Below are 26,187 nucleotides of genomic sequence, written 5' to 3'. Positions count from 1 at the left end.
GTCCGGATGCTTTCTCAGGACTCCAAGATTGAGGTGGGAATTTTCAGCCAGTCACATGTAGGTCCCATGCTCACATCTTCATGCCACTGAAATGTCTACAGTGAGAGAGCACTCCAGAATAAGAAGGGGCTTGGATCCTGTGCAAGCAAAGGGTATCGAATGCTGTTACATACTTCTGTGTTCACTTACTGTTTCTACAGTGTCAGTTTAAGAAAAGAGTATTTGTTGCTCTGGGTCTTCTTTATGGTGCACAGACTGTCTCCAGCTGTGGTGCACATAGACGTTTTTTCCCTCTTGTTGCAGCGCATAGTCTCAGTAGTTGTGGCCCACGGTCTCTAGAGTACACGGACCTTAGAGTGCTCAGGCTTCTCTAGTTGCAGCCTGCTGGCTTTGTTGCCACACAGCACATGGGATCTTAGTTCCCCCACCAGGGATTGAACCTGTGTCCCCTACACTGGAAGGCAGATTCTTAGCCTCTGGTACCAGGGAAGTCCCTACATGAATTCTTTGAAGTAAAAATTCTGGTCCAAGGATAACATTTTTAGTTGTTGTTTGCTTTGGGTTTGGATGGTTGGTTTTGTTGAACTGCACCACGTGACTTTTGGAATCTTAGTTCCCTGAATAGGGATCGAACCTGGGCCCCTGCAGTGTGAGTGAATCCTACCCACTGGACTGCCGGGGAATTCCTGAATGAGACCATTTTAAGTTTTGACAAATACTGCCAAATGTATATCAGAAAGCTGCTTGCCGTTCTATGCTCCCATTGTTACCTTGTGAAATGTCGTATCCCCCACCTGCTGACCTGCACACTTAATCCTCACCCATTAGATGTACCCGTCTCATGCACGGAAGTGTTGGAAAAGCAGACACTCATGCTGTGAACACTTTTAGACTCGAAAATGAATGCATATGAAAAATCTGCTTTAGAGAACATTCTGCATGTGGTCATACCTGAGTGGGAATCATGACAACTAAGATTTTAGGGGAAAGTGGTGAAATTATGGCTCATGAGTTTTATTCAGTGTCGTGACTACCAATAAATAAGAATGTTTGGCATTTACACTGCATCTCACAAATCCTGTGAGGTAAGCATCATGAACCTCGATTTAAAGATAAGGAATCAAGTTTGCCAGGGACACAGCTAGAAATAATAGCACCTGGACTCAATCCAGATCTTCTGGGCTCAAATCTATGTGTTTTTCCCTCCCACAAGATGATTCATTTCCTTATTCTTCCTCTTCTCAGAACTCCCTTGCTTCCCTTCCTATTCTCCCTTCCTTTCCTGCTTCATTTGTTCCAAGTAATCTGTCCTTCTTCTCCTTGGTCACTGCAGTCTCAGCTAATTAGCTTAACACAGCCATGAAACAAGTATATGTGCTGATTCTGGTCGTATGTGTCCTAGAGAGCAGTCCCAGTGTGATAGGAAGCTCAGCCAGGTGGTGCTCTCCCGGTGGGAAGAATTTCCATCATCACTAATATTTAGTGCAGCTCCAGCTTCTGGCACACTATATTCTGTCACTACCTGGAACTGAAAGAGTGAAATGTTTTCGAGAGGGAAAATAGCTGGCACTCACTCACTGTACAGCTGGACTACAGAACGTCTGTCCTGCTGCCATTCTTTACACTCCCTTGGTTCCTGTCCATTTCTGAGCCTCCTTCTCTAATCTGAGCTCCTGATAACTTTCCCACTTGGAAACGCTTTTTCCAGTCAGTCAGTCACCTCCATTCCTACTCTTGCTCAGTAGCTGTGACTGGTAGGGTGAGTGGTGACCGTCCCAATACAACAGATGAGGAAACTGGCACAGGGAGCACACCATCTTGCCTAAGGTCTCCCAACAGGTGTGGTGGGGCAGGGCCTGAAGCAGGAAGTCTGATTCAGGGCCTGGGTTCCTGACCCCCAGGCTAGACTTCCTGGTTTCCCTGTCAGGAGCTACATTCAGAAACCCAGGTTTACTTCCCCAGGAACAAAGTTGTGCCTCGTGAAGAAAGCTCGATCAGGGGATCTCCTTGGGCACCTCATCAGAGCAGCTGAGGCTGCTGCCAGATGTCCTGGCCGGTTCCCTGCAGGCTCACTGAACGACCCTTCATTCTCTGTGTTATGGAGCGAGTTTTATGCTGCATCGTGATGACAGTAATGATGCTAACAGTGAGGGGGTTGGGTAGGTGGGGCACTGGGGTACAGACGAAGTGAACTGATTGCCACCGTCCCTGTTAGGAATGGGCTGTCCCCACACTCTTCCTATTCTCCTCCCACATATCTGTGGAGTTGTATCCAGCCTGGTAGTTTGGACTTACTCATTATTTTCCATGGGCCAAGATAGTATGACAACCACCCTATGTGGATCCCTGATTTTTTTTTTTGCTGTGACAGGAGAAAGCCAAGGCTGAAGGACTTTGGAACCTTTTCCTACCCCTGGAGACTGATCCTGAGAAGAAATACGGAGCTGGGCTGACCAACGTGGAGTACGCACATTTGTGTGAGGTCATGGGCACGTCTCTGTATGCTCCTGAGGTACCTTCTTTACCATCTTCCTCAGCATGGGAGGAAATCCTTGTCCTCCAGAGAGTTCAGCCATCCTCCTGGGCTGACGGGGTTCCCAGCAGTGGCACTGGACTCAGGAGCTCTGACGCAAACTCAGACTTCTTATGAGTTGAAGATACTGCAGGCAGGTAGCTGGAGCCAGAGCAGGAAAGGAGCAGGGGATGGACATCTTCTCGAGTGAGTACAGCCTGGCTGGCTTCCGTGGAGCCTCAGTTCCCCAGCTCTACTCTCCTCTTTCTCTCCCAACAAGCTCTGTGGTTGAGCTTGGGTACTCTGAGCTGCTGTACTCACAATGTCCTGGGTCTCTACATCTTTGGGGAGAGGAAGGAATTTCATAAGGGTGTCAGAGGGCGTGTATCTTGGAAGGAGCCCCGATCCATGTTTCTGGGGAATCTGAAGTTTTGAATATGATAAGGCCTTTGTGCTTTTTCTCCTTTCCAGATCTTTAACTGTTCTGCTCCAGACACGGGGAACATGGAACTTCTGGTTCGATACGGCACCGAGGAGCAGAAGGCCCGCTGGTTGATTCCATTGCTGGAGGGAAAGGCTCGCTCCTGTTTCGCTATGACTGAGCCCCAGGTGCCTACCTTGGGTCACCCACAGGCGCTCCTCATCAGGCCAGACCCTCACCCAGCCCCATCAGGCTCTGCCATCAGGGACCTTGGGACCCTTGCCAGCTCTAATCAGAATGTGCTCTCACTCAGGTCGCCTCCTCAGATGCCACCAACATTGAGTCTTCCATCCGAGAGGAAGATGGCTTCTATGTCATCAACGGTCACAAGTGGTGGATCACAGGTATTTGGCCTGAAATTCATTTTTCAATCACATTTATGTGGGTCTTCCCTGATAAGCATGTCTTCTCTGCCCTGCTGTTGTCTGAGAAACTGTGGGAGGAACTAGCTTCACTTCCAGTTAACACAAAGGAGATTCTGTCTCTGTTCCCAGAAGAGGCAGCAAACCCTGAGAGAACCAAAGGTTCTACCTGGACCCGAGGTGACCCCCCATGTGACAGTTCCAGGAATCTCTCCTCCACTCCCCACTCTCTTCATTCTGCTGTGGGCGTCTCCCTTTAGAGTCACTTCCTCAATGGTGTCCCCCTCTTGTGAGGTCAGCTGTGCTACAGCAGAAGGGCTGGTGATAATCCTGTCGTTCACTAGGCTTTAACTCTCCAGGGCCCTCGGTACATGCTGTGGGGACCTCCCCTCACCGAGTCTCCACCCTTCCCCAGAAGGTCTGTGGTATTATCCCCACTTCACAGAGAAGGAAACCAGGATGGAGAAGTGACTTGAGTCACTGCCCAAGGTACTAGCCCCCCTATTGGCAAGTAGAGAACCACCCAGAGTTCAAGGCTGGCCTGACTCTGAAGCCTGTGCCCAAAGCCAGCATGTTTCCACCTCCTGTGGGAACAAAGCAGAACAGGCTGCCACTGATAAAGTAGCAGTTTTCAGACTCTTGTCTTCAAATTGTATTTTCAATCTGACGTTGTGCTTTAAAAAAAAAACAAAAAAAAACAAAAAAAACTGTTCTTAGGATGTTGGATTCCTTCCTCACTGGGACAGAAACCAGTTGCTCTTATTGCTGGTCAAAAGGCTGCATGTCCTCATCTGATCACGTGACATCTTAAAGGGCCCCATCTGCTCGATGACTTCAGCTTCTCTGGGCCAGGACTGAGTGTTTAAGGGGAGCTGATGGCCGTGGTGTCAGATGATGGGGGTCTGTCTCTCTCCTTTCCTGGCAGGCATCCTGGATCCTCGCTGCCAGCTCTGCGTGTTTATGGGAAAAACAGACCCACATGCCCCACGCCACCAGCAGCAGTCCATGTTCTTGGTTCCCATGGATACCCCAGGGATAAAAATCATCCGGCCTCTGAGGGTGTATGGGCTGGAGGACGCACCAGGTTTGTGCGTCTGTTTGTTCTCTGTGTGGGTCTGGATCTAGGGAGAAGGCTTTGGACAGCAGTTGCTCCAGTGCAGAAGTAACACCTGTAAGAGTCTGAGGACATTTGGAAGGGCACGTGCTCCTGCATTTCAGTTCTATCCATGAATATCAACCATGCAGGCAAGCTTCAGACAGGCATTCATCTGTTTTTTGTTTTTTGTTTTCTTCTCTTCTAATCATAGAAGACAAGCAGGACTCTAGGAGGTAAGGAAGCCACAGAGGATGGAACAGGAGGCAGGAAATGCCCTCCAGACCTTTTCTTATAGACCACAGTGTGGACAGCCTATCTCCTGGCCTGGAGGTCCTCTCACAGGGGCCCTTTCTCTCTGCTGATGCTGTCCACATTTTGACTTCAGAGTTTCCTTAGGGTCACTACACTGTGAGAGTCATAGACTACTAGGAGTTCCAGTTTAAGTTAGAGTCACATTTTATAAAAGGAATGCCAAACTATTCCTTTATTTTAAATGACCAATTTACCTTCCATCTGCAATAGTCTTGTTCCTGCCTTCCATCCTCCTTCAATCATGTTCTAGTTAGAAGTCTACAAAAGGGCAGGGATATTGAGATAAATGCATCTGGAGAAAACAGGAAAGCACATTGCTCAGGGGTACTCTATGGGTTTTCTCAGGTGGCCACGGTGAAGTCCTGTTCGAGCAGGTGCGCGTGCCCAAAGAGAACATCATCCTGGGCCCCGGCAGGGGCTTTGAGATCCTCCTAGGCCGACTAGGTTCTGGCAGGATCCATCACTGCATGCGGCTGATTGGCTGCTCGGAGAGGGCGCTGGCGCTCATAAAGGCCCGAGTAAGTACTTCTCTTTGCGCCTGTCTCTGGACCAGAACGACCCATCTGTCTTCCTCTCAGACTTCTAATCCTGTTTCCTGAGAGCAGACTTAGCAGGTGAAGAAGCAAGGTGATGTTCTTTACAAGGAGCTGTGTCCTTGAGTTTGCTCTGCCTCTTTTACTTTGTTAAAGTTTCAAATCCAGAGCAGAATGCGCCTCCCTCTGCCAAGGGGACAGAAGGCGTCTGGGCTCTGTGGGCTCTGTGGCAGCAGAGGGCAAGGCTCCAGGCCCACAGGGTCATGGTCCACTGATGACCATCCTGCCACCAGTTCACCTTTAAACATCAGGCAACAGGAAGAGCGGGGTTCCAGCATCCAGCCCTGCATCGTCCTCCTCCCCCAGCACGTCCAAAACTTTATTCTTCTGTGACCCCTTGAAGGTTGCAAGCCCATACAAGAGTGTTATTGCTGTGAACAGTGGTTCAAATCAGTGAAATCAGTTTCACTCTGAAGTGATTTCAGAGTGAAACTTCAGGCTGAACAGATGTCTCACAAGATAGTCTTAATGAAGAATAGCAACAGTTCAGGGTATCGCGTTACTGAGCAAAGTTGTGATTCAAATCCTTTTTAGTTGAAACCAGCCAGTTTAAAAGAAAACGCTCCTCTCTAAGGACTTAGATATAGTCTCCATTGTCATCCTGCAGATCAATCTGACCTAATGTGTCAGAGATCTTAGAAGATGCTGTAGTACTGACGTAGCCGTGCTACTCATTGGACTTGGTCGAAAGGGAGTAATCAGGAATCTACAAAAAATTTGATACTAGGAGGTTCACCACAGCCATGATTATGTTAGGAAACACCTATAAGGCTAGCTATTGGGGGCTGGTTAGATAACCCTGCTATGGGTGTGCAGTGAAATTCCAAAATGATGCTGTAGTAATCTATTTGTTAACTAGAGATACGTTTGCCATATGCTAAGTGAAAAAAAAGGCTATAAAGTAATAGAATGACTTAAAAAAAAAAGCAGATGTATGTATATGCATATACAAAAAGTCTAGAAGGGTATGCACCAAATAGTAAGTATAATTTACTAGATAATGGGGTGCTGGGTGTTTATATTTTGTCTGAAAATGTATACTCTTTTCTGCCATGAGATATTCGTGTGTGTTGTAATTGTTTTTAATTTTTAAAAATAAGGTGGAAGAAGGACCCCTTATCACTTTTTCTGATTGCCTGTAGCTTTTGAACACTCTACTCAATCTCTGTTGCAGTAACAGTTGCCCACAAGAGGGCTCTGGCACCCAGACTTGCTCCTCAGAGTTCCTCAGGACGTGAAGCAGGCCCTCCTGTCAGCAGAGGGCGCCCTCCTGGCCTGTGCGAGGCGCCCACAGTCACTGCCTGGTTACCAGAGTAGCCCTGGGCCACAGGTGACTCAGATCAAGCTCTGTCCTGCCTGGAGGCCAGGCCTGCCCAGATGGGGCAGAATGGCTGGCGTAAAGGGGTTGTGCAGATAATTTGTGCAGCTACCAAGTGTCTAGCTTCCCTCGCTGCCCTCTCCTGTGCTTCCACCCTCTCCTCTGCAGGGCACCGTCCATGCCTCCCGTCCTGTCTCCTGTGTCCACAGGTGAAGTCCCGCATGGCCTTTGGGAAGCCCCTTGTAGAGCAGGGTATGGTCCTGGCAGACATTGCCCTGTCCCGCGTGGAGATCGAGCAGGCCCGGCTGCTGGTGCTGAAAGCTGCCCACGTTATGGATGTGGCGGGAAATAAGGTAGGTGGCTGAGGGACCTCACAGAGGACAGGTCCAGAGGACACAGTGAGGGATGCCAGCCCAGAAATCTATTAATAGATGCTGACTTCCCTCCCCACTCAGCAAACCACAAAGTGCTTGGCTCCTTGACATAAATAACGTTGCTTCAATTCTCCTTGGAATTACCTGGGCAGCTTCTGAAAAACAGAAAATGTACAATAAAGAGGATTGACCTTTCTGTTTTACTGACCCAGTGACCTTATGGGTTCAAGACAGCAGGGCCACAGGGCCCCAGCCTGAGCTATAGCCCCACCTGATCTTACAGGCATCAGGCAAACTGAGAGTAAGCCAGGGAGTTAGAGAAGCTTCATTTTCAATGTGACATTATCCCTTAAATGGCTCCGAGTGCCTCTAGTGCCAGGCATGATGCCAGGCTGACCCTTGCTTTCTCCATCTCTCCACGGGTCTCCACCCCTTAGCTGAGACCCCTCAGTAGCAGGGGGTGATCCAGACTCAAATTCTGGTTTCTTGGCTTTCTAGTGGCGGTATGAGGGCTCTCAGGGGCTTTGATCCAAATCCCAGATTCAGAGAAGATCCTTGAACCTAAACCCCCAGAGTCTTGACTGGCCTCGTTTCACCTTTCCCTTTGAATACAGAGCTGATCATGACCCCGAAGGAGGCTCAGGCCAGTCCCCAATCTGTGTTGCCTGTGTGCTGGTGATGCTGCCTGGGAAGATGCCCCTTATCTTTCCTTGACCAGGCAGCTGCCCACACCACATAGCATCCTGAGTCACCTGCCTCATCACCCCCACTGCCCCTCCACCCCCGCTGGTGCTGTGCAGGGTCCATGCACCAGGCAAGGCTTGCGGTCCAGCGGGAGGGACCTGAGGTCTCTGTTCTGAGCTGCTGTTTCTACTCCTCCCTGTGAAACTGATCGATCTTCCACAGGTTCCGCCCTGGGGTCTGCCCTCCTCACCACAACTCCTCTTCCTTGTAGGCTGCAGCTCTGGATATTGCCATGATTAAAATGGTGGCCCCATCCATGGCTTCCCGAGTGATTGATCGTGCTATTCAGGTGAGCACAGATGATGGATCACTGGTTCTTCTGAATCATTCACAAGATTCAAAATTCCTCTCCTTCAGCTGCCCAACCTCCTGTAAACTAACAGCCGCCCTTTGTTGCACACCCCCCATAATGACTGTCCTCTTCCTCCCCAGATACAACCCTATGAGGGGTCCTATTCCTGCTTCCATTTTGAATACATGGAAACAGAAGCACAGCAAAGTGATTTGTCCAAGGTCACTCAGCTTGCAAGGAGCTGAGCTCAGATTTTGGGGAACCTAGGTCCTTCTTACACCAGGCCCAGCCTCCTAACCACACAGAGATGCCTCCTTCCCAAATCTCAATCCATGGGCCCTAGAGAAGGACTTCCCAACAGCAGAAGTCAACTAGCAGAACAGACCTGGGGAGCCTGGTGTCCCTGGGACGGCTAGTGAGGCCCCACCTGGGGTCTTCCAGAACACTGTTGTCACACAGGTGTCAGGGGACAGCTTTGCAATGTGGCTGTTCTGAGCTGTCCTCACATCTTAGGAGCAGGCACTTGTTCGTGGGGCTCTCCGGGATGAGGGCTCACCCAGGGCTTCCTCCCCTCTTGCCCTGTGTCTGCCAGGTCTTCGGAGCAGCAGGGCTGAGCAGTGACCACCCACTGGCTCAGTTCTTCGTGGGGGTCCGGGTACTGCGCCTTGCTGATCAGGTGCACCAGAGGTCAGTGGCCAAGATGGAGCTGAAGCACCGCAGTTAGACCTGCAGGAGTCGGATAGTCCCCGCCGGGCCTGTGGTGCCCAAATCTTTAAATGATGTGCTTTCAAAGGCCTGGTATGTGTGCTCCTTGCACCCCTCCCGGCAGCTCTGTCCTGGGATCCTTGTTGTGAACCTAGCCTTGATGGGTCCCTACAGAACACACTCCTGTGTAAGAAGCCTGGAGTTGCCTGTTTCAGGCAAGGGGGAAGGGGGGTAATGAAGAGCCTGGAGAGGTGATCTTTAGTCCAGGTGCCAGATGGGCAGCCAGGCCCCTTCTCTCTGGCTGTGGGGCTCTGCATGAATATTAGGAGTCCTGCCAGGGTGCTATGCCTGTGGTTGCTCCCAATCTGAGGGTGATATGGTGGCTTCCTGTTCTGTGTCCCCCACTGCCCCCAGCTGATGGTGGCAGCCTACAGACCCAGGGCAGGAGTGCTCTGGGAGAATGGAAATAAACCCAAATTGTGAAGCCATTGCTAGGTAATTTTCTTTGTTTCAATATCCGAAACACAGATTGCTAAAATGTTATTTTGGAAATGAGCTTTGGAACAAAGAAGAAGAAAATATGTCTCAGAGACTTTGTGAACATTCTGTCATACACAAGGAGTGGAGAACAAAAGCTCACACTTCAGCCTGACGCAGTATGTCAGCTGCAGCCTCACACATCTTTCACTCCTCCTCTGCCTCGTCTCCACCCAGCGGCCTGTCAAGTCTGCCTCCATGCTCTCCCTCCCAGCCAGCCCTGTTGCTTCTGCTCAGGCCTTCATCATTTCTCACGTCAGCTCTCTGCTGTTGCAGCCTGTCCTCCTCTCTAGGACCGATTTTCCATGCTGTCCCTAGAGGGACCCCTCAAAAGCACACATGAAAACTCATCACTCCCAGACTTAAAGACCTTGGTGAAGAGAAACGATAGGACACAAGATTAAGACTGACAAGAAATCTACTGTGGTCACAACAGCATCATACTGGCCTGTGACCAGAATATAGTTCAGAAATACTCAACTATCTGTGTTGAGTACATAACCCAAATTTGGGTGGGTCATCCTCTCGGGACCAGGTGCTGACATCCTGGTCAGGAGGAGGAAACAGTACGAGGTTAGTCGGGCTCACCCACCCCTGTAGCTGACCTCCCCCTTCAAGTTCTTCAGGGAAGCTGTGGGTGTGAAGCTGTGAATCCTGAACCTGCACTCAGGGTGGCAATGGAACAGATGCTCAGAGTGGTTGCAGACTGTGGGCCAGGCCCTCCTCCCTCCTCCATGGGTGTTATCTCTGCTTCTCCCCATGGGCTTCACACTCCTCCACGTTCAGCAGGAGGCGAGGTCGATTCTCAGAGAGGGGAGCATGTGGGCAGGGTGTGGCCCAGTCCAGCTTGAACTGGGGTCTGCCTGGCTTCCAGCCTGAACTCTTCCTGCCACACCTGTTCCTGCCACTGGAAACTACCTGTCACCCACTTCCCAGCCCTCCTGCAAGAAGAAACAGAGGTGTCTTTTCCCTCCAGACTGATGGTCAACCAACTAATGTGAACCCACACATTTCCAAAGAACCTGGCTGATGTTCACCCACACTCTCTTCCCGAAGGCCTGGAGCATTTTACTGCACGTGCACAGCTCAGATTCTGCCGTGATGGTTGGGGAGGCATTGTGCTGAAATGCCAAATTTGAGCCTAAGAAAGTGACCCCTAGTGGACCTAGACTGCCCGGTTCTTCTTGTGTCACCCAGGCACTACCATTATGGTCACTGCCTTGCATGCTCACTCCGTGAAGCTCAAGGCAACACCTGGAAGCCTCTCACGTGCCCCTCTGTGAGGGGTATTACAGTGATTCCTGCTCAACAGATGAGGAAATGAAGGTGTGGGCAGGGGAAGTCCTTTGTCCCACGTGACACAAATGGGGCAATGTGATTAAAAGATCCAGATTCATCCTGATTCTTGTCTCGACCCTTGGCCACTGAGCCAAGCCAGCCCTCCCTGGGCCCTGCTGCCCTGAAATCTCAGGCCCTGGCATCAACTAAGTTCTGGGCTTTGCTTCATGCCTTGATCTTGTCTGAGGTCCCAGACCCTGGCCCAGAGTGACTGGAGTCCTAAGCCAGGGTCAAGCCATGTTGGGACAGCTCTTGGGCAAGGAAGAGCTTGGACAGGTGTCCTTGCCTTCACCTTCACCTTGGCTGAAGTGACTAAAGTGACCTCAGCTCCCTCCCTGAGAGATCAGCTTCCTTAACCTCAGGGGAAATTTCCCCTCTGTACTCCCCTGAGGCCACTGCTTGGCTCTGGGAGCAGAGACTCTGACACGAGAATAGTGGCTTTGCATAAGGACTCTTTCCCTGAGTGAATGGAGAGGCCTGAGTATCCCTGATACTGGCTTCATTAAACCAGCAGCAGTCTCTCCCGGGAGGCGGGAGCTGTTCCTCCTCACAACAGCACAGAGCTAGCCTTCTCTGTCTTCCCCCTATTCGGTACTCTCTGGATCCTGTTTTTTTCATTTGCACTTACGACTGCAGTCTGAGGTTGTCTTGTGTATCTGACTGATTTTCTATGCCAACCAGAATACCAGCTCCATGAGAGATAGATCTTTACTGAGTTTGATTCCCACTGTGTCCTCAGCCCTAGAACAGTACCTGGCTCATCGCAGGTGTTCACTAAAAATTTGTTGAGTGGTTGAAAGAATAATCTAACTTGGTTCTTACAACAATCATGACAGTAGTGTGGTAGAGGAAAGGTGGCTGCTAATTCTTTGCTGCTCCTCTCAGGCAGGAGTGGAGGCTCTCCTCCCTCTCTGTGAACCTGGATGGGGCCTATGACTCATGCTGATCAATGGAATTTGGTGGCAAAATCTAAAGCTAGATCTTAGAAGTCTTACAGCTTCTCCCTGGTATTGTGGAACTCTCTGGGGAAATCAGCTGTCATGTGAGAGGTCAGACTAGCCTGAGCCTGCCATACAGTCAGGAGACCTAAGCAACTATGTGGTGTCAGACATATGAGTGAAGAAGCCACCTTGCACCCGTGGCCCCAGGTGCCTTTACTGTGCAACATGAGCAAGCCCTGTCTAGCTGAGCTCAATCAATGGACGTGACTATGAGAGATGACAAGTCACATCTGCATTCTGGAAACTGTTCCAGGAGACTGGAAGCGATCTAATCATGTTTGCAGGCTAGAGAAGAGAATGAAAGGGTAACAGAAAGAAAGGACAACTGGGAAAATGTGCGTGTGACACTAGAATGTGCACTCTGACAGCACCGAGTATTCAGTGCTGAGTTCCCAGCACACGGAGAATAACTCCCAATAAATATTCACTGAATAAACATACTTAATATGTTATAGTTACTTAGTGTAAAAACTTTAAAACTTTAACATTAAAGATTTGAACTTTTTCAGATTAATACAATTTATTAATGGTAACAACAACCCTATTTTAGGCCATTCCACTGACCTTAAAAGTCTGGAGTTGATCAAGTTTCAAATGTCCACTTCCTCCTATGGTTAAGGTATTTATTAAAACCATCATTCTGAAATTTATATAAAATAGGCCTCATGTTAAACTATTCCTCCCTTAACATAAAATTTACACATCAATTTTATAGTAGATGGGAATTACTTCAGTGAGAAAAATCAGACTGTGCTAATTTTGTTGTTTAATTATATGAATACCCCCAAATGACTTCATCTGTATAAGGGTCCAGTTCATAAACTCCAGCCCAATATATGTGAAAAAGCTTCTCGGCATGGAAAGATGCTTTGGAGATTCCCCATCCTGACCAAGTCTGCTCAATTTCCAACTGCCACTGTGGTGCCAACAGGAAGATTCTTATCTCCAGTTTTATCACAGCTACAGAGGACAACCCTGATGCTGAACTTGAGACAACTGAGGTGGCACTGAAAGTAATAAGACTCAAGGAAACCTAGGCTTTCAAAGACGAAAATGAGATGGAATAAAAATATTTTAATAATCCTTCAGAGCAATATAGATCTTAAAAACAAAAGCTAACACACAGGGCAAATGGCAAAATTAAAAGCCCAAACAACCTTCCAAGTTAGAATAGTAAAAAGCAGTAGACATAGATAGACTAATAGTAATAGTAGACTAATAGTAATAACTGTTAGTTATTACTAATAACTAATAGTAGACTAAATAGTAATTACTAATAAAATATCTTACCTCTAACTGTAAGGCATCTATTTTCTCCTCCTGCCAAGTGTCACCCTCACATTCATACTGTACTATTTTTCTATCTGTTTTACTTGAAACCAGTCGACAGAAATAATTACCTAAAGAAAAGAATGGGTCAACCAAGGTATGTTTCTTCAGAATGAAAAGTCTCCATAATTACACCTTTAACTTGAACAAAAATTTTGTTTTTACAGATCCAAATTAAATGCCATGCAATATTTCTTTAAAAAGTGGTTTAAATCATTTGAATTAAAAAAAAAATGAGTGGGCAGGAGTGTAGCATTAACTCTCTTTATCCTGTGTAATGCAGGCCATTCATAGGAAACAGCACCCTATGGGGCACCATGAGAACTGGAGTTTGCAACAGCTGTCAGGAAGATTTCAAGCTGTGAGAAGGCTGAGAGAAAGTTCTGAGGGAGATGTTTTCAGACATAATGAATCCAAATTAGAAAATGAGAGTGGTGTTCACCTCCAGTGTAGTCCCAGACTCGATGGTTGGTGGGCTGCATGGCATACGTGTGCTGGTCTCCTCTAAGTGCTTATAGGCATGTTGACTCACATATCGTCCACATCCTATGTGGCGACATATTAAATAAATCCAAAGGTTCTGCCAAGGAGGTAAGACCTCAATTAGTTACATAAAAACACATGATCTGTGTTCTAAAATTAAGTATGCTGCTGCTGCTGCTAAGTCACTTCAGTCGTGTCCAACTCTGTGCTACCCCATAGACGGCAGCCCACCAGGTTCCCCCGTCCCTGGGATTCTCCAGGCAAGAACACTGGAGTAGGTTGCCATTTCCTTCTTCAATGCATGAAGGTGAAAAGTCAAAGGGAGGTCACTCAGTCGTGTCTGACTCTTAGCAACCCCATGGACTGCAGCCCACCAGGCTCCTCTGTCCATGGGATTTTCCAGGCAAGAGTACTGGAGTGGGGTGCCATTGCCTTCTCCAAAAATTAAGTATAAGAAAGAGAATTCTGAACCTTGAGGATGTGATTCTGAAGATTACAGAAAGTGTTGCTGGGTTGGAATAGCTGGAATAGAGGGGAAAGAAAAGCCCCCTACAATGCAATTTGCTTTTGAAATGCTGCAAACTCACTTCAACAGCTGTGATCCAAAATGGCTACCTGAGTATCCTGTGTCCCAGTGGGGACCAAGCAAGCAAGGCAGGACAAGGACTGTCCTCTTTAAAGGCTTCTAAAGAGGTCGGCTACCAATATCCAAGGAGCTGGTGGCCCAGCTTATTGATTACCAAGCCAAACCCTTCCTTTCCTTTGGCCTCCAGCAAGCCTTGTTTGGACCACAGAAAGGAGTTGAAAGACATGATGAAACTGCAATCAATTAACTGACCTACAAGCTTCTTTAGTAAAGGCTTGGTGGGAATATGAGACTACAACGATGTAATGGATCACTTATAATTTTTCTTTTCTTTTTTATCTTCCTTCTGATCTCAGCAAGGCAGCAGTAAGCAGTGGCATGAAGCAAGATCTTAATTCCTTGCCCAGGTATTGAACCTGGGTAGCCTGAATGAAAACCAGGAATCCCAGCTACCAGACCAGCAAGGGCTACAGGCTAGAAGCAATTTTTCCTTGGATCTTTGCCCCCAGTGCATTTATCACAGAGGCAGAAATTGTAAATGTAGATACAAAGTTTATTATTACAGGCGTAGTACAACAAGTGGGAGAGCACATAGAGAAATGGTTTGCTTAGTTAAGACAGAAGCAAGGCAGAGATGCACACCCGGAGACGAAGGGTGAGTGCATCCCCCCAATGAGGAGGAGAGCAATAAAGAGGTGGTTAAGTCATTTATATAGGTCAGTTCTTCCAGGTCTTTGTCTTCCTCCAGTTCAATTATCTGGTTTCTTTTTCCACACCTGACCTAACCTGGGACACTCCCTTAAGGGTACACTCATACCCCTCAGCCAAGATGGATCTCAAAGTGAAGGCATCTGGGAGGAGCAAGACTCATTATGGCCTGGCATTGTCCCCTGACTTCTGACCCACAAGGAGCTTTTCTGGCATGTGTAGTGTCTCCCTTGTCTCAAAAGAGGAAGGGAAGGAGATCCCTTAATCCTTTACTCAAACAAGGTTTTGCCCCTCTTTGTCCTTGTCATGATTATAACCTTGACTATAGGTATAGCCAGGACTATGACCTTAAGGTGTTTAGGGGTACTCTTTCTACCCCCTTCTGATGCCTATGTCAGAAGCTTTTTCTATCTCCTTTATACTTCAATAAAACTTTATTACACAAAAGCTCTGAGCGATCAAGCCTCGCCTCTGGCCCCGGATTGAATTCTTCTCCTCCGGGGGCCAAGAATCCCGGTGTATTCACGTGATTCAACAACAACCTTTCAAAATCAGTAAGAAAAAAAAAAAAACCCTCAGCAAAACATTTCAATAAGCACTTCACAAATGAGGATATCCAAATGGACAGTTCGAAAAAAGGTGTTCAAATTCATTAATCATAAAAGAAATACATAATAAAGTCATAATGAAGTATCACTACACAATCACCAAAATAGCTAAAATTAAATAGATGGAAAAAAAAAAAATTAAGGTGTTTATAAGAGACAAACTGACGATTTACCCTGTTTCTGTTGTTACTTCCATTTCGGAGGGCAAACAAGAGGCTGATTGTAAATAACTTAACTGGAGACCACCTATCTCTTGTCTCACAAAATGCTAACAGTTATATGTATCCAGCCCGAAGCCCACCTCTTCGCGCCCCATGAAATGCAAACGGGAGGCCAGCTGTAAATGTCTAACCTGGAGCCCATCTATCTCCTTTATCGCTTCCTTTCAACTTCCCAATCACCTGCATGCCTACCTTCTCAGAATATTTTCCCAGGTATTTTCTCAGGTGTATCTATGTTACTTTTGTAAGAAGCTTTGACCCAATCTACAAGATTTAGCTAAATATAAAACACCAGGGAATTTTTTAACACACAAAATATTGTTCTATTCCTCAAAGCTTAAAATATCCACTTCCCTTCAGGGCAAGAGCACTTTCTCTGCCCAATGTCAAAAAATAGGCAAACTCAAAAGGAAACAGTGTTTTTCTCACCTTGTCTTGAATAGATGCATAATATGTGAACTGTTTCAACTGAGAGGTTTCCACTGAAGAAGGAAATCTGGTCTGGAAGCTGCCTGGATGGAGAATCGGGAGCAGTGTTTACACCTTCTTTACTTTGACCTTTACTTCTCGGTGCAATGGGGGATGCTTCTGAAGACTTTCTTCCATTGCAGCTTTCAGCTCATCTTTCAGAAACTAAAAATTAGCAGGATTCCAATCAGATGAAAACTGAGTCAGAAGAATAAAGTTTGATAGAGAAAAATATTTTTTTAATCTTCAAATATTTTTTATTGGAATGTCACACATTGCCTTCATTTATTGTATTTCAAATCACTGTACACTTAACTTTGGGGAAAACACTGCTTGCCCTTTTTAGTACAAAAATCCCTTAAAAACTGTTTTAGGAATGTAGAGAAATATCCAACTTAAATAGCAAAAAAGTGCATCATAATCACTGCTGCAGTCATTTCTGCATTTCCCATGTTTCTTTTCTTAAATAACTATCTTGTCTGATAACATATAATATAAAGAGCAATTATGAAAAAACAGATGTTTACACATACTTCTTTTTTTTTTTATGAATATAACATTTTTATTCATTTTTTTGTTACAGACTAGTGTTTACTTAAAAGTAATATTTAGGGATTTATACTCATAGGACACATTATAGTTAACATCCAAAGACAATCAAAACATATTTCCTGATGATTTATTATATGCTTAGTACTAAAAAGCCCCTAAATCTGTAGTGTTGGTATTGTAAGATTAGAGAGTTGTTTTTGGTAAATGATTATTATAGAAAAACACTGAGGAAAATCTCAACCATTATAACTGGTAAAGTATGATTTTATATTTCACAAAGGACAGTAACAGCCTCACTTTATAGCAACAGCCTCACTTATAAATTATATACACTTCAAAGTCATATTTTGATACTTTTTTTTCCCCTTCTCTTCTTGCAAATAACCAACAAGATACAAATGGCTTCCAACTGACATTTGTGAAAGGCAAACTGCAAACTTCTAATTATGGTTCAACTTCACCAAAAGAAGTAAAGGTGCTCCCTCTGACCACCTATTCCATGAAAAAAAAATGTACTCTGACTTCTAAAATGGATTTTAAAAATTCAGTAGAAAGATTTAACAATAATCAATATTCCAACACTGATCTTTCTAATACCCAGAAACATCCACTTGGCAGTTGTGAGACTAAAAATTGAGTAATGTTATACAAATGTAAATTACCATTAGCTAGGAGAAGGCAATGGCACCCCACTCCAGTACTCTTGCCTGGAAAATCCAATGGACAGGGGAGCTTGGTAGGCTGCAGTCCATGGGGTTGCTAGGAGTTGGACATGACTGAGCAACTTCACTTTCACTTTTCACTTTCCTGCATTGGAGAAGGAAATGGCAACCCACTCCAGTGTTCTTGCCAGGAGAATCCCAGGGATGGGGAAGCCTGGTGGGCTGCCGTCTATGGGGTCACACAGAGTCGGACACGACTGAAGTGACTTAGCAGTAGGAATAATCACTTAATTCTTAATCATGTTTATACTTAATTATAAACATAAGAATGATTTTTAGATTAAAAATAATGAAGAACATCTCCATCATGTGTATTGTGTTCCCAATAGTCCCTTTCAGATAGATCTGTGAAATAACACAGAACCCAATGTTAACATAACTTTCATTTTAAAGGCCCCCAAAAATAGGGCTTAAGTAGTGAGATCGTTTCTATTAGACTTTATATTAGTATCAATTATTGAGTTAAGCAATCAATTAACCTTAGTTAATTATTACTTTTTCTAAGCAAGTACCAGATGATTTAATCTCGCCCAAATGAATGGGTCTCTTTTGGTTGATCAATGCGATAGAGAAACTCGGCAGGTAAGAAGTATCCGAGGTACTCCACTATATCTGGGGTGGTGTCATAATGGTAGTGTCCACCTTCTCCATGATGACTGAAACAATGAGTGTGCTCCAACCGCAAATCAAACCCGGGGTCTCTGGAGACAAAAACTGGCAGACAAACCAAAGGAGCCTTCATCTCATAAAAATGCAACCATTTATTCACGTCTTCATCAGAGTTCAATGGACAGGAAGAAAATTCTGCAGGCATAATATGAGTCTTCACTTTTCCCTTCTGAATTATGAAAGCACCTCCCATTCCTACAGGCTTATCTCCGTAATGTTTTTCAAGAGTCTGCCTCATACATGTCACAAAGTTAAGTTTTCCAGTTCTTCTTTTGACTTTCACCTCAATGACCTTCCCAGGTTGGCCTTCACTGGCAAAAAGATTAGCCAGTAATGCACACCCAAAATCATGATATTTCTCACTGTATTTCTCTAGTAGACACCCTCCATCTGCAGGGTTAACCCGAGCAAAGTAACTTCCATTCACAGGAGGTTTGTGTTCACTTTCTGTTTGAACAAGTAGCATAAACTCAGAATTGAATCTAAGAGTCTGAAATGGGCCTGCTCCTGCTCCAAGAACAAAAGCTCCAGGAAGCTGGATGTCTTTTGCAATCTTATTTAAATCATAAACTTTTTTTTCATTTACAAGAGGCAGTAAGTAAGGCACACCTCCTACTTCTGCAATTCTAGTTTTTCCACAGATGCCTTTTATAGGAAAGGTAAATGGCTCCTTAGTTAAATCAGGGCAATCAACTACAGAGACCTGGACTTCAGCAAAGTTATCCGTTAGCCCCTTCTGCAAGACTCCAACAAGCTGCTCTAGACTTGGCACATGAAAAGAATATTCAGCACAAGCCATCTTCTTTCTTCCTTAGGGGACAAGGCACAACCTTTAAAAGAATAACATAGCTATTGGGGAAAAACTAGTCTGAACCAACTAAGTCCAAGATGGCAAAAGCTTACACATACTTCTGAAGTCTTATTGAGAATACCCTGTTTGCACTGGATAACCAAATATAGGCTCAGCTGCAGTAGCAGGATACGCAAATACTTGCTGGTTCACACCATGGTGCATATATGGAACATTACTCCCATATTGCTGAATGGTATCATAGCCATTCTGATAAGTCCCTGTTGGATTACTAGTTCTAAAACTGGTCTGTATACCAGCAGGCACAAAATTACTTCCAAAGCTCCCCCTGGTGTAATTTGTAGCAAATATAAACCACATTCTGAGTTTCTGCTCCCAAATCTCTCTTAAGTAGACTAGTGTAACCCCTTTTATAATTTTCTTGGTCTCTAAAGGGATTTGAAAGGTTGTTGTTGAATCACGCGAATACACCAGGATTCTTGGCCCCCGGAGGAGAAGAATTCAATCCGGGGCCAGAGACGAGGCTTGATCGCTCAGAGCTTTTGTGTAATAAAGTTTTATTGAAGTATAAAGGAGATAGAGAAAGCTTCTGACATAGGCATCAGAAGGGGGCAGAAAGAGTACCCCCTGCTAGTCTTTAGCTGGATGTTATATAGTCACTAGCAGTCTGTTAATGAAAGAAAGGAATGTCTTAAAATTCAGAATGGCACCAGGCCCCTCACCCATAAGATGCATTTTGGGATAAATGGTTTATCCTGGGCCATGAAATGATTAACTTGAATCTTGAAGAAGGGCAGACCACCATACAAATAGTTTCATTTACATAGATTAGGGGAACAATATCCATACTGGTTTGTCAAGTAGGTTCTGGGCCAAGAGGCGGAACCGACTTGGAGACAGAGTTTGGGGTAAAGGCATAGTACATTAGCATAGCTTAAGACAAACATTTCCATAAGAAAAAGGCATTGGTTATCTCTAGACTCGAGAATAGCTAACTTCAGGCGAAACCGGGTGTCATTATGGCAACACAATATTTTAAGAGAAACCTCCCTTTAAATTTGTATAGAGAAGGAAAAAATATTGCTAGTTTGTTTCCTCCTGCCGCTTAAGAGAGATAAAAATGTCTGACACTTGCAGGCTATTTCCTCTATTTGGAGACCCCTGGCCTTCCTGCCTGTTACCCTCTCAGATTCAGTCCATCTGTTTTGCCTACAGAGTATCTGTTGTGACACTCAGCCTGCATGTCTCCCCTGCCTCTGAAATGATCTGAAACTGTTTCTAACCAACTGAAGCAACTTGGGATTGACTGCTTGATTAGCTTCAGGGAGCACAGAGATAAGGTCACTCACTTGCTTTATGTTATTAGGTGTAAAATAAGTGTATGCTGTGCCTGTTTTGGTACTGTGAGTGTTCTTCCAATTCGATGAAGATAATCCTCTGAGGAGTTAGGGTAGTTAAAATTGATGACAAATTTCCTATCTTCCACATCTAGCCTTCTGGAGGCCACATTTGTATCAATCAGAATAGGAGTTCTTCCATGTTTAAATTCATTTACAACCTAGTCACATTCCTGTTGACTCATGTCACCATGGATACTCATGACAGGCCACCTTTTTCTCCTCATTTTTCTAGTAAGTACATGGCATCCTATTTGGATTTCAACCGAAAAAATGGTTTTATTCTCGTCACTTGTGATCTCTTCCATTAGGCAAATGCATTTTTCATAGATTTTACATCATGACACATATCCAGAATTGGAACAATGTTGTAGTTTGCACCATACGTTTGTTTTCTATGTCTATCTGTTTGTTTTGTAAATAAATTCACCTGTATTATTTTTTAGATTCCACATGAGTGATATATATTTGTCTTTTTCTGTCTGACTTAGTTCACTTAGTATGATAATCTCTAGGTCTATACGTGTTGCTGCAAATGCAATATTTCATTCTTTTTTATGGCTGAGTAATATTCCATTGTGTGTATGTGTGTGTGTGTGTACATGAACATGCACACACACACCCATACCCTCTTTATCCATTTGTCTTTATCCAGTTGATGGACACTTGGAATAGTAAAAAGCAGTAGATATAGGTATTTAGTAATTACTAATAAAATATCTTACTTTTAACTATAAGGTATCTATTTTCTCCTTTGGGCAACTATCACCCTCATACTGTACTAGTTTTCCATCTGTTTTACTTGCAGCCAGTCAGTGGACATAATTATCTAAAGAAAAGAATCAGTCAACCAATGCATGGTTCTTCAGAATGAAAAAGGTCTCCATAAGCCTTTAACTTGGACAAAATTTTTGTTTTCACAGATCCAAATTAAATGCCTTGCAATATTTCTTTAAAAGTGGTTTAAATCACTTGAATTTTAAAAAAGAGTGAGAGGGCAGAAATTTAAGTATTAACTCTCTTTATCCTGTGCAATTCAGGCCACCTATAGGAAACAGCATCCTACGGGACACAATGAGAACTGGAGTTTGCCACAGCTGTCAGGAAGATTTTAAGCTGTGAAAGTAAAGGGGTTCTGATGGAGATGTTCTCAGACAGAAATGAATCCAAATTAGAAAATGGGGATGGTGTTCACCTCCATTGTGGTCCCAGAGAAATTGTGATGTCTTATGTTAAGAACTATATCACAGAACAGTGGAGTTATGGGGGAATCTCAACTTAAAAGTGGTCTCTGCCCCATAAAAAAATTTCATTAACACCTTCAAACGCAGAGATGGCTCTTATGTTTAGAAATACCATAAGAAAGCAGGTGTCTTCTATCATATACTCCTAAGTGAGACAAATATTCAGGGCTATTAAGTTTGAAAACCAAACCTGCCAGTTCCTCACACTGGAGATGCAATACACATCAACTCCCCTGGATGGAGTGAGCTGGGGAGGGGGTCCGGGGCAGGGACTCACACTGTGCTTACCTGGATTCAACATGAATTGCCACAGACCTACGTGCTAAGTAGCTCTCCTCACTGAGGAGAGTTGTCAACCTAGCTTGTTACGAGTAATTTAGAAGAAATATTTAGAGAAACTGAAATCCACCCTGACAGCTTCATGTAAGGAACATAGGCAGTAAAAGCTAAGTATGCTAGAGGTCTTAATCACAGGCTCACTGAACACCACTCCAACACATGCAACCATGGGTTTACCTTACAGAAGATAGCCTAGGGTTCTGGAAAGCATACCTGGGTTGGCCTTCATGGTCTCAATGATCACATCTGTCATTTCTCGACGACCAAGATGCTGATGTATGATTGTTGCTTTCTCCCCTGGTGACTTCCCTTCTAACAGGCTACAACTGAAGCTAGTGTCTTCTTTTGGATCTCCTCTTCAGACATTTCTCTGACAAAAGAATACATGAATGATTAATACCTGATAAATCCACTCTCACTGTATCCATCCACAGGTTTCCCTTTTCTCTCTTCTGCCCTCCCTCAAGACTATAAGATGCCTTGGCAGTAGTCCTCTCACTCACCTCTGGGGCTCCTGCTGTACCTGACAGTCAACTAATGCCCAGGGCAATAAACTCAGAAACACAGGGCAATTCTAGTGAAAATCATGCACTTTAAAGCAAATGAAGGAGATAAGAGCTTTGATAGTGATCATGCTCAGATGAACCAACATTTCAGTAACACTTGTAGAGTGACACTCTGTGTTGGACTCCAAATGAAGGCTAAAGTCCACTAATAATCGAAACTTTAAAAAACTTTTAGGGTAGTCTTCTTAAACACCTTGGGTTAGCCTTATGCCATCACACCCTAAATCTGTGATTATAGGCTTTATCAGAGTGGAGATCATGCCTGTTTTGCCCAGCACTGTATCCTCAGCAGTTACATCACAGTGCCTAGCACATATTGGAAGCTATTTAAAGATTTGTTGAATAAATTAATGAATCAATGACTGACCCATGTAGAAGTGTATATGTGGCTTATGTCAACTTAGTTGACTTTCAAAACTCAGTAGCCTATTAAATCATATTCAGTCTTTTAATTAATGGCTCCAAAATTCACACACTCAGGGAAGTTCCCCACATCACCAGGCCCAGGCCCCCTCCCCAAATCAAACATATCCTCTCGTAACAGCTGTCTAAAAACCATCTTCCCTTCCTTCACCACATTTGTCACAGCTGCAGTTCTACATTTATTCTGTAAGTGTTTACTTCATTCGTCTCCATGAATTGAGTGAACTGCTGGTGCCATTAAAGCAAGGCATCCCTTTCCACACACAACTAAAACTCCAACAGAGAGTGGGTTCTCAAAAAGTATTTATTTTTTTTACTTTTACACAAATGCTGTTAACAGTTTTATTCAAACAGCCAAAATCGGAAACCCAAACGTCCAGTAAATCAATGAATAGTAAGTGATGTTCATCCACACAGTGGAACACTAGTCACAAAGAGAAAAAGCTCTGAAAACACAGAGCTACTCAGTTGAGTCTTTAAAACATGCCAAAGTGGAAGAGCACATCATGTGAAATGCCAGGCTGGATGAAGCACAAGCTGGAATTAAGATTGCCAGGAGAAATATCAATAACCTCAGATATGCAGATGACACCACCCTTATGGCAGAAAGCGAGGAAGAACTAAAGAGCCTCTTGATGAAAGTGAAAGAGGAGAGTGAAAAAGTTGGCTTAAAGCTCAACATTCAGAAAAGTAAGATCATGGCATCTGGTCCCATCACTTCATGGTACATAGATGGGGAAACGGTGGCAGACTTTAGTTTTTTTGGGCTCCAAAATCACTGCAGCCGTGAAATTAAAAGATGCTCACTCCTTGGAAGGAAAGTTATAACCAACCTTGACAGCGTATTAAAAAACAGAGACGTTACTTTGCCAACAAAGGTCCATCTAGTCAAGGCTCTGGTTTTTCCAGTGGTCATGTATGGATGTGAGAGTTGGACTATAATGAAAGCTGAGCGCCCAAGAATTGATGCTTTTGAACTGTGGTGTTGGAGAAGACTCTTGAGAGTCCCTTGGACTGCATGGAGATCTAACCAGTCCATCCTAAAATAAATCAGTCCTGAATATTCATTGGAAGCACTGATGTTGAAGCTGAAACTCCAATACTTTGGCCACCTGATGCGAAGAGCTGACTCATTGGAAAAAACCCTGATGCTGGGAAAGACTGAAGGCAGGAGGAGAAGGGGACAACAGAGAATAAGATGGTTGGATGGCATCACCAACTCAATGGACATGAGTTTGAGTAGGCTCCGTGCGAGTTGGTGATGGACAGGGAAGCCTGCAGTCCATGGGGTCGCAAAGAGTTGGCAGGACTGAGGGACTGAACTGAACTGAAAGTGGAAGAAATCAGACACACTGGATTACATTTTTTGAATGAATGTTATTGTTAGATAACTGATGGAGGTTCAAGGAACAGAGCCATATCTGCATTCCCCCTGAGGAGGCTGTGTGACTGGGAATGAAGTGCTCAGACTCTCAAGTCCAGCTCTCTGAGGTAGAATTCCATCTGACACATGATCCTGGGCAAGGCGCTTAATCCCAGGACTTCAGTTTCCCAGTTTGTAAAAGGCTCACACACCCATCTAATTGTAGGGTTGAATGAAGACAATTAGAGAAAACAGTGCCCAGGAAGCATTTAGTACAGTGCTCAGATACAGAACGTGTAGACATTTTAGTTTCAACTACTGCTACAGGGCCCCTTAATGGAAAGTTTTCCAAAGAGGAAGGATTTAATTAAACCTTCCCAGGAGCCGTCAGAGTGCTGGGTATTCCGTCTTCACAAAGCCAAGAGGAAATCAACTCTCACAACTAGGCTCTGACCCAGGTTGGAGAGACCTATGCGCCAAATATAAACAGTCCCGGTGGGAAGGCACCAGGAAGGAGGAACTGAGGGAGACTTCCCAGGGATGACACCTGGGAAGACCTCCTGAGGATGGGGGAAGTGAGAGGGATCCCAACGACTTCTCGGCTTCCTCCGGAGGCGAAAGCCCTCGCCGAGGCTCCTGCCCGGACTCAGATTCTAAGAGGACGAGCCCCGGGGCCCAGGCGCGGACTAGCCGCTGAAGCTGAAGTCGGCGGGGACCCGCGAGTGTTCTGGGAGCTCCGGGTGGATGACAACCGCTCACAGGGCAGGCGCCGACCGGCGCAGGCCCCGGAGGGCTCAGGCGAGGCTGGGAGGGGAGGCTTGAGGATGAGCTCCCCGGAGCAGGTAGCGCCGCCGCCGCCGCCACCTCAGCGCCACCGGCTCTACGTGCAACGCTTCCAGCCAAAACCTTCACTGCCGCCTGCCGGCCGCCGTCGCTGACCCTTGAGGTTACGCAAGCGCGGATCAGCGGGCTCGCTGATTGGGTGCGCCCACGTGACTGCCGTGTTTGCTTGGAGGTGAACCCGCGCCCACTGGTCAGGATCTCCAAGAGGACTTGGAGGAGGCACGTCACAGGGTTCGTGGGCACTTGGACACTATTTAGGAGGATCGGTGGGTTTTGCTCTCAGGCCTGAGGGGACGTGCCCTCAGCCCGCCTTATCTGACGGCGAGGAGTCTCTGGCTCCGCTAGGTCTCCGATTGTCCGAGGAACCCGCTTCCTGCAGAGACCCGAGCTCTGGTCTCTTTTTGTCGTGTTTGATCTCGCTCCAGCTGTAGGCAGAGTTGCTTTGTGTCAGCCACGCTTTACAGATAAGTGCGCTGAGGCTCAGAGAGCTGAATCCGCCTGGGGAGTTGGCACTAGTTGCAGTGTTTCTGATTCTGTTAAGGTAGGACGGTGGGCTGGTTAAGTGCCCTGAACTGGAGATCCATCTGGGTCCCCCTCCCGGACTAATCTCTTAACAAATATTTACCGAGAGCCCAGGCTCTGTTGCGGCGGTAGAGATACGTTGGTGATTATGGAATAGACCCTGATTACCAGTTTCGTGACCTTGAGTTTAAGTTTTGTGTAAACTTGACTTAGTATCTTTGTACAGCTGTGATGATGAAATGAGCCGCAATGAGTACGTGGCTAGAACTGAAGCGTCATCTTTAGTTGGAAGGAAGAAGGAAGCCAGTGATGGGAGAGTTGCCGACTTATCCATTACCAGGAGTATGAGGAGGAGAAACTGCTACCCACTCCAGTATTCTGGCCTGGAGAATTCCATGGACTGTTTAGTCCATCGGGTTGCAAAGTGTCAGACACGACTGAGCGACTTTCACTTTGATGACGAGGACAGTGTCCTCAATGATTTGCTCTAACTGGCTTCTTAGTTTTTTAACCATAGACATCACATGAGAAACTTAAACATTTTCAAGTGGAACTGGCTGCGAGTAGAATTTTTTGTTGTTGTTTTCCCAGGTTTTTATTTAAGATCTATAAAAAAATTGAAATAATAGTACAATGATCTCTCATATACCTCTCATCATGTGCCTTTC

General features: G+C 45.4%; 2 protein-coding genes and 2 pseudogenes across 7 annotated transcripts in view; 2 read left to right on the top strand and 2 right to left on the bottom strand.

Annotated features, from left to right (window-relative positions):
- Positions 1-9,278, top strand: part of ACAD10 (acyl-CoA dehydrogenase family member 10) — a 42,982-nt gene extending 33,704 nt beyond the window's left edge. The window contains 8 exon segments of the mRNA XM_027566767.1: positions 2,372-2,512; positions 2,984-3,121; positions 3,247-3,337; positions 4,281-4,439; positions 5,109-5,281; positions 6,884-7,027; positions 8,004-8,081; positions 8,677-9,278. Of these exon segments, the coding sequence (XP_027422568.1) occupies positions 2,372-2,512; positions 2,984-3,121; positions 3,247-3,337; positions 4,281-4,439; positions 5,109-5,281; positions 6,884-7,027; positions 8,004-8,081; positions 8,677-8,808 (1,056 nt within the window). The 3' untranslated portion in view covers positions 8,809-9,278.
- Positions 9,279-17,512: 8,234 nt separating this feature from the next.
- Positions 17,513-18,894, bottom strand: LOC113907514 (annotated as a pseudogene).
- Positions 18,895-19,935: 1,041 nt separating this feature from the next.
- LOC113907725 lies at positions 19,936-22,055 on the bottom strand (annotated as a pseudogene).
- A 3,087-nt stretch (positions 22,056-25,142) lies between these two features.
- Positions 25,143-26,187, top strand: part of LOC113907511 (acyl-CoA dehydrogenase family member 10) — a 49,351-nt gene continuing 48,306 nt past the window's right edge. Inside the window, exon 1 of one of the 6 annotated variants that reach the window (XM_027566762.1) lies at positions 25,143-25,216. The gene's annotated coding sequence lies outside the window, so the exon portion shown is untranslated. The other 5 variants (XM_027566760.1, XM_027566759.1, XM_027566764.1 and 2 more) reach the window with 5 other exon arrangements.

Source organism: Bos indicus x Bos taurus, chromosome 17, assembly GCF_003369695.1.
Source record: "Bos indicus x Bos taurus breed Angus x Brahman F1 hybrid chromosome 17, Bos_hybrid_MaternalHap_v2.0, whole genome shotgun sequence".
Taxonomy (NCBI): Eukaryota; Metazoa; Chordata; class Mammalia; order Artiodactyla; family Bovidae; genus Bos; species Bos indicus x Bos taurus.
The sequence above is the reverse complement of the archived record's forward strand: the minus strand, read 5'-3'. Positions and strand labels throughout refer to the sequence as shown.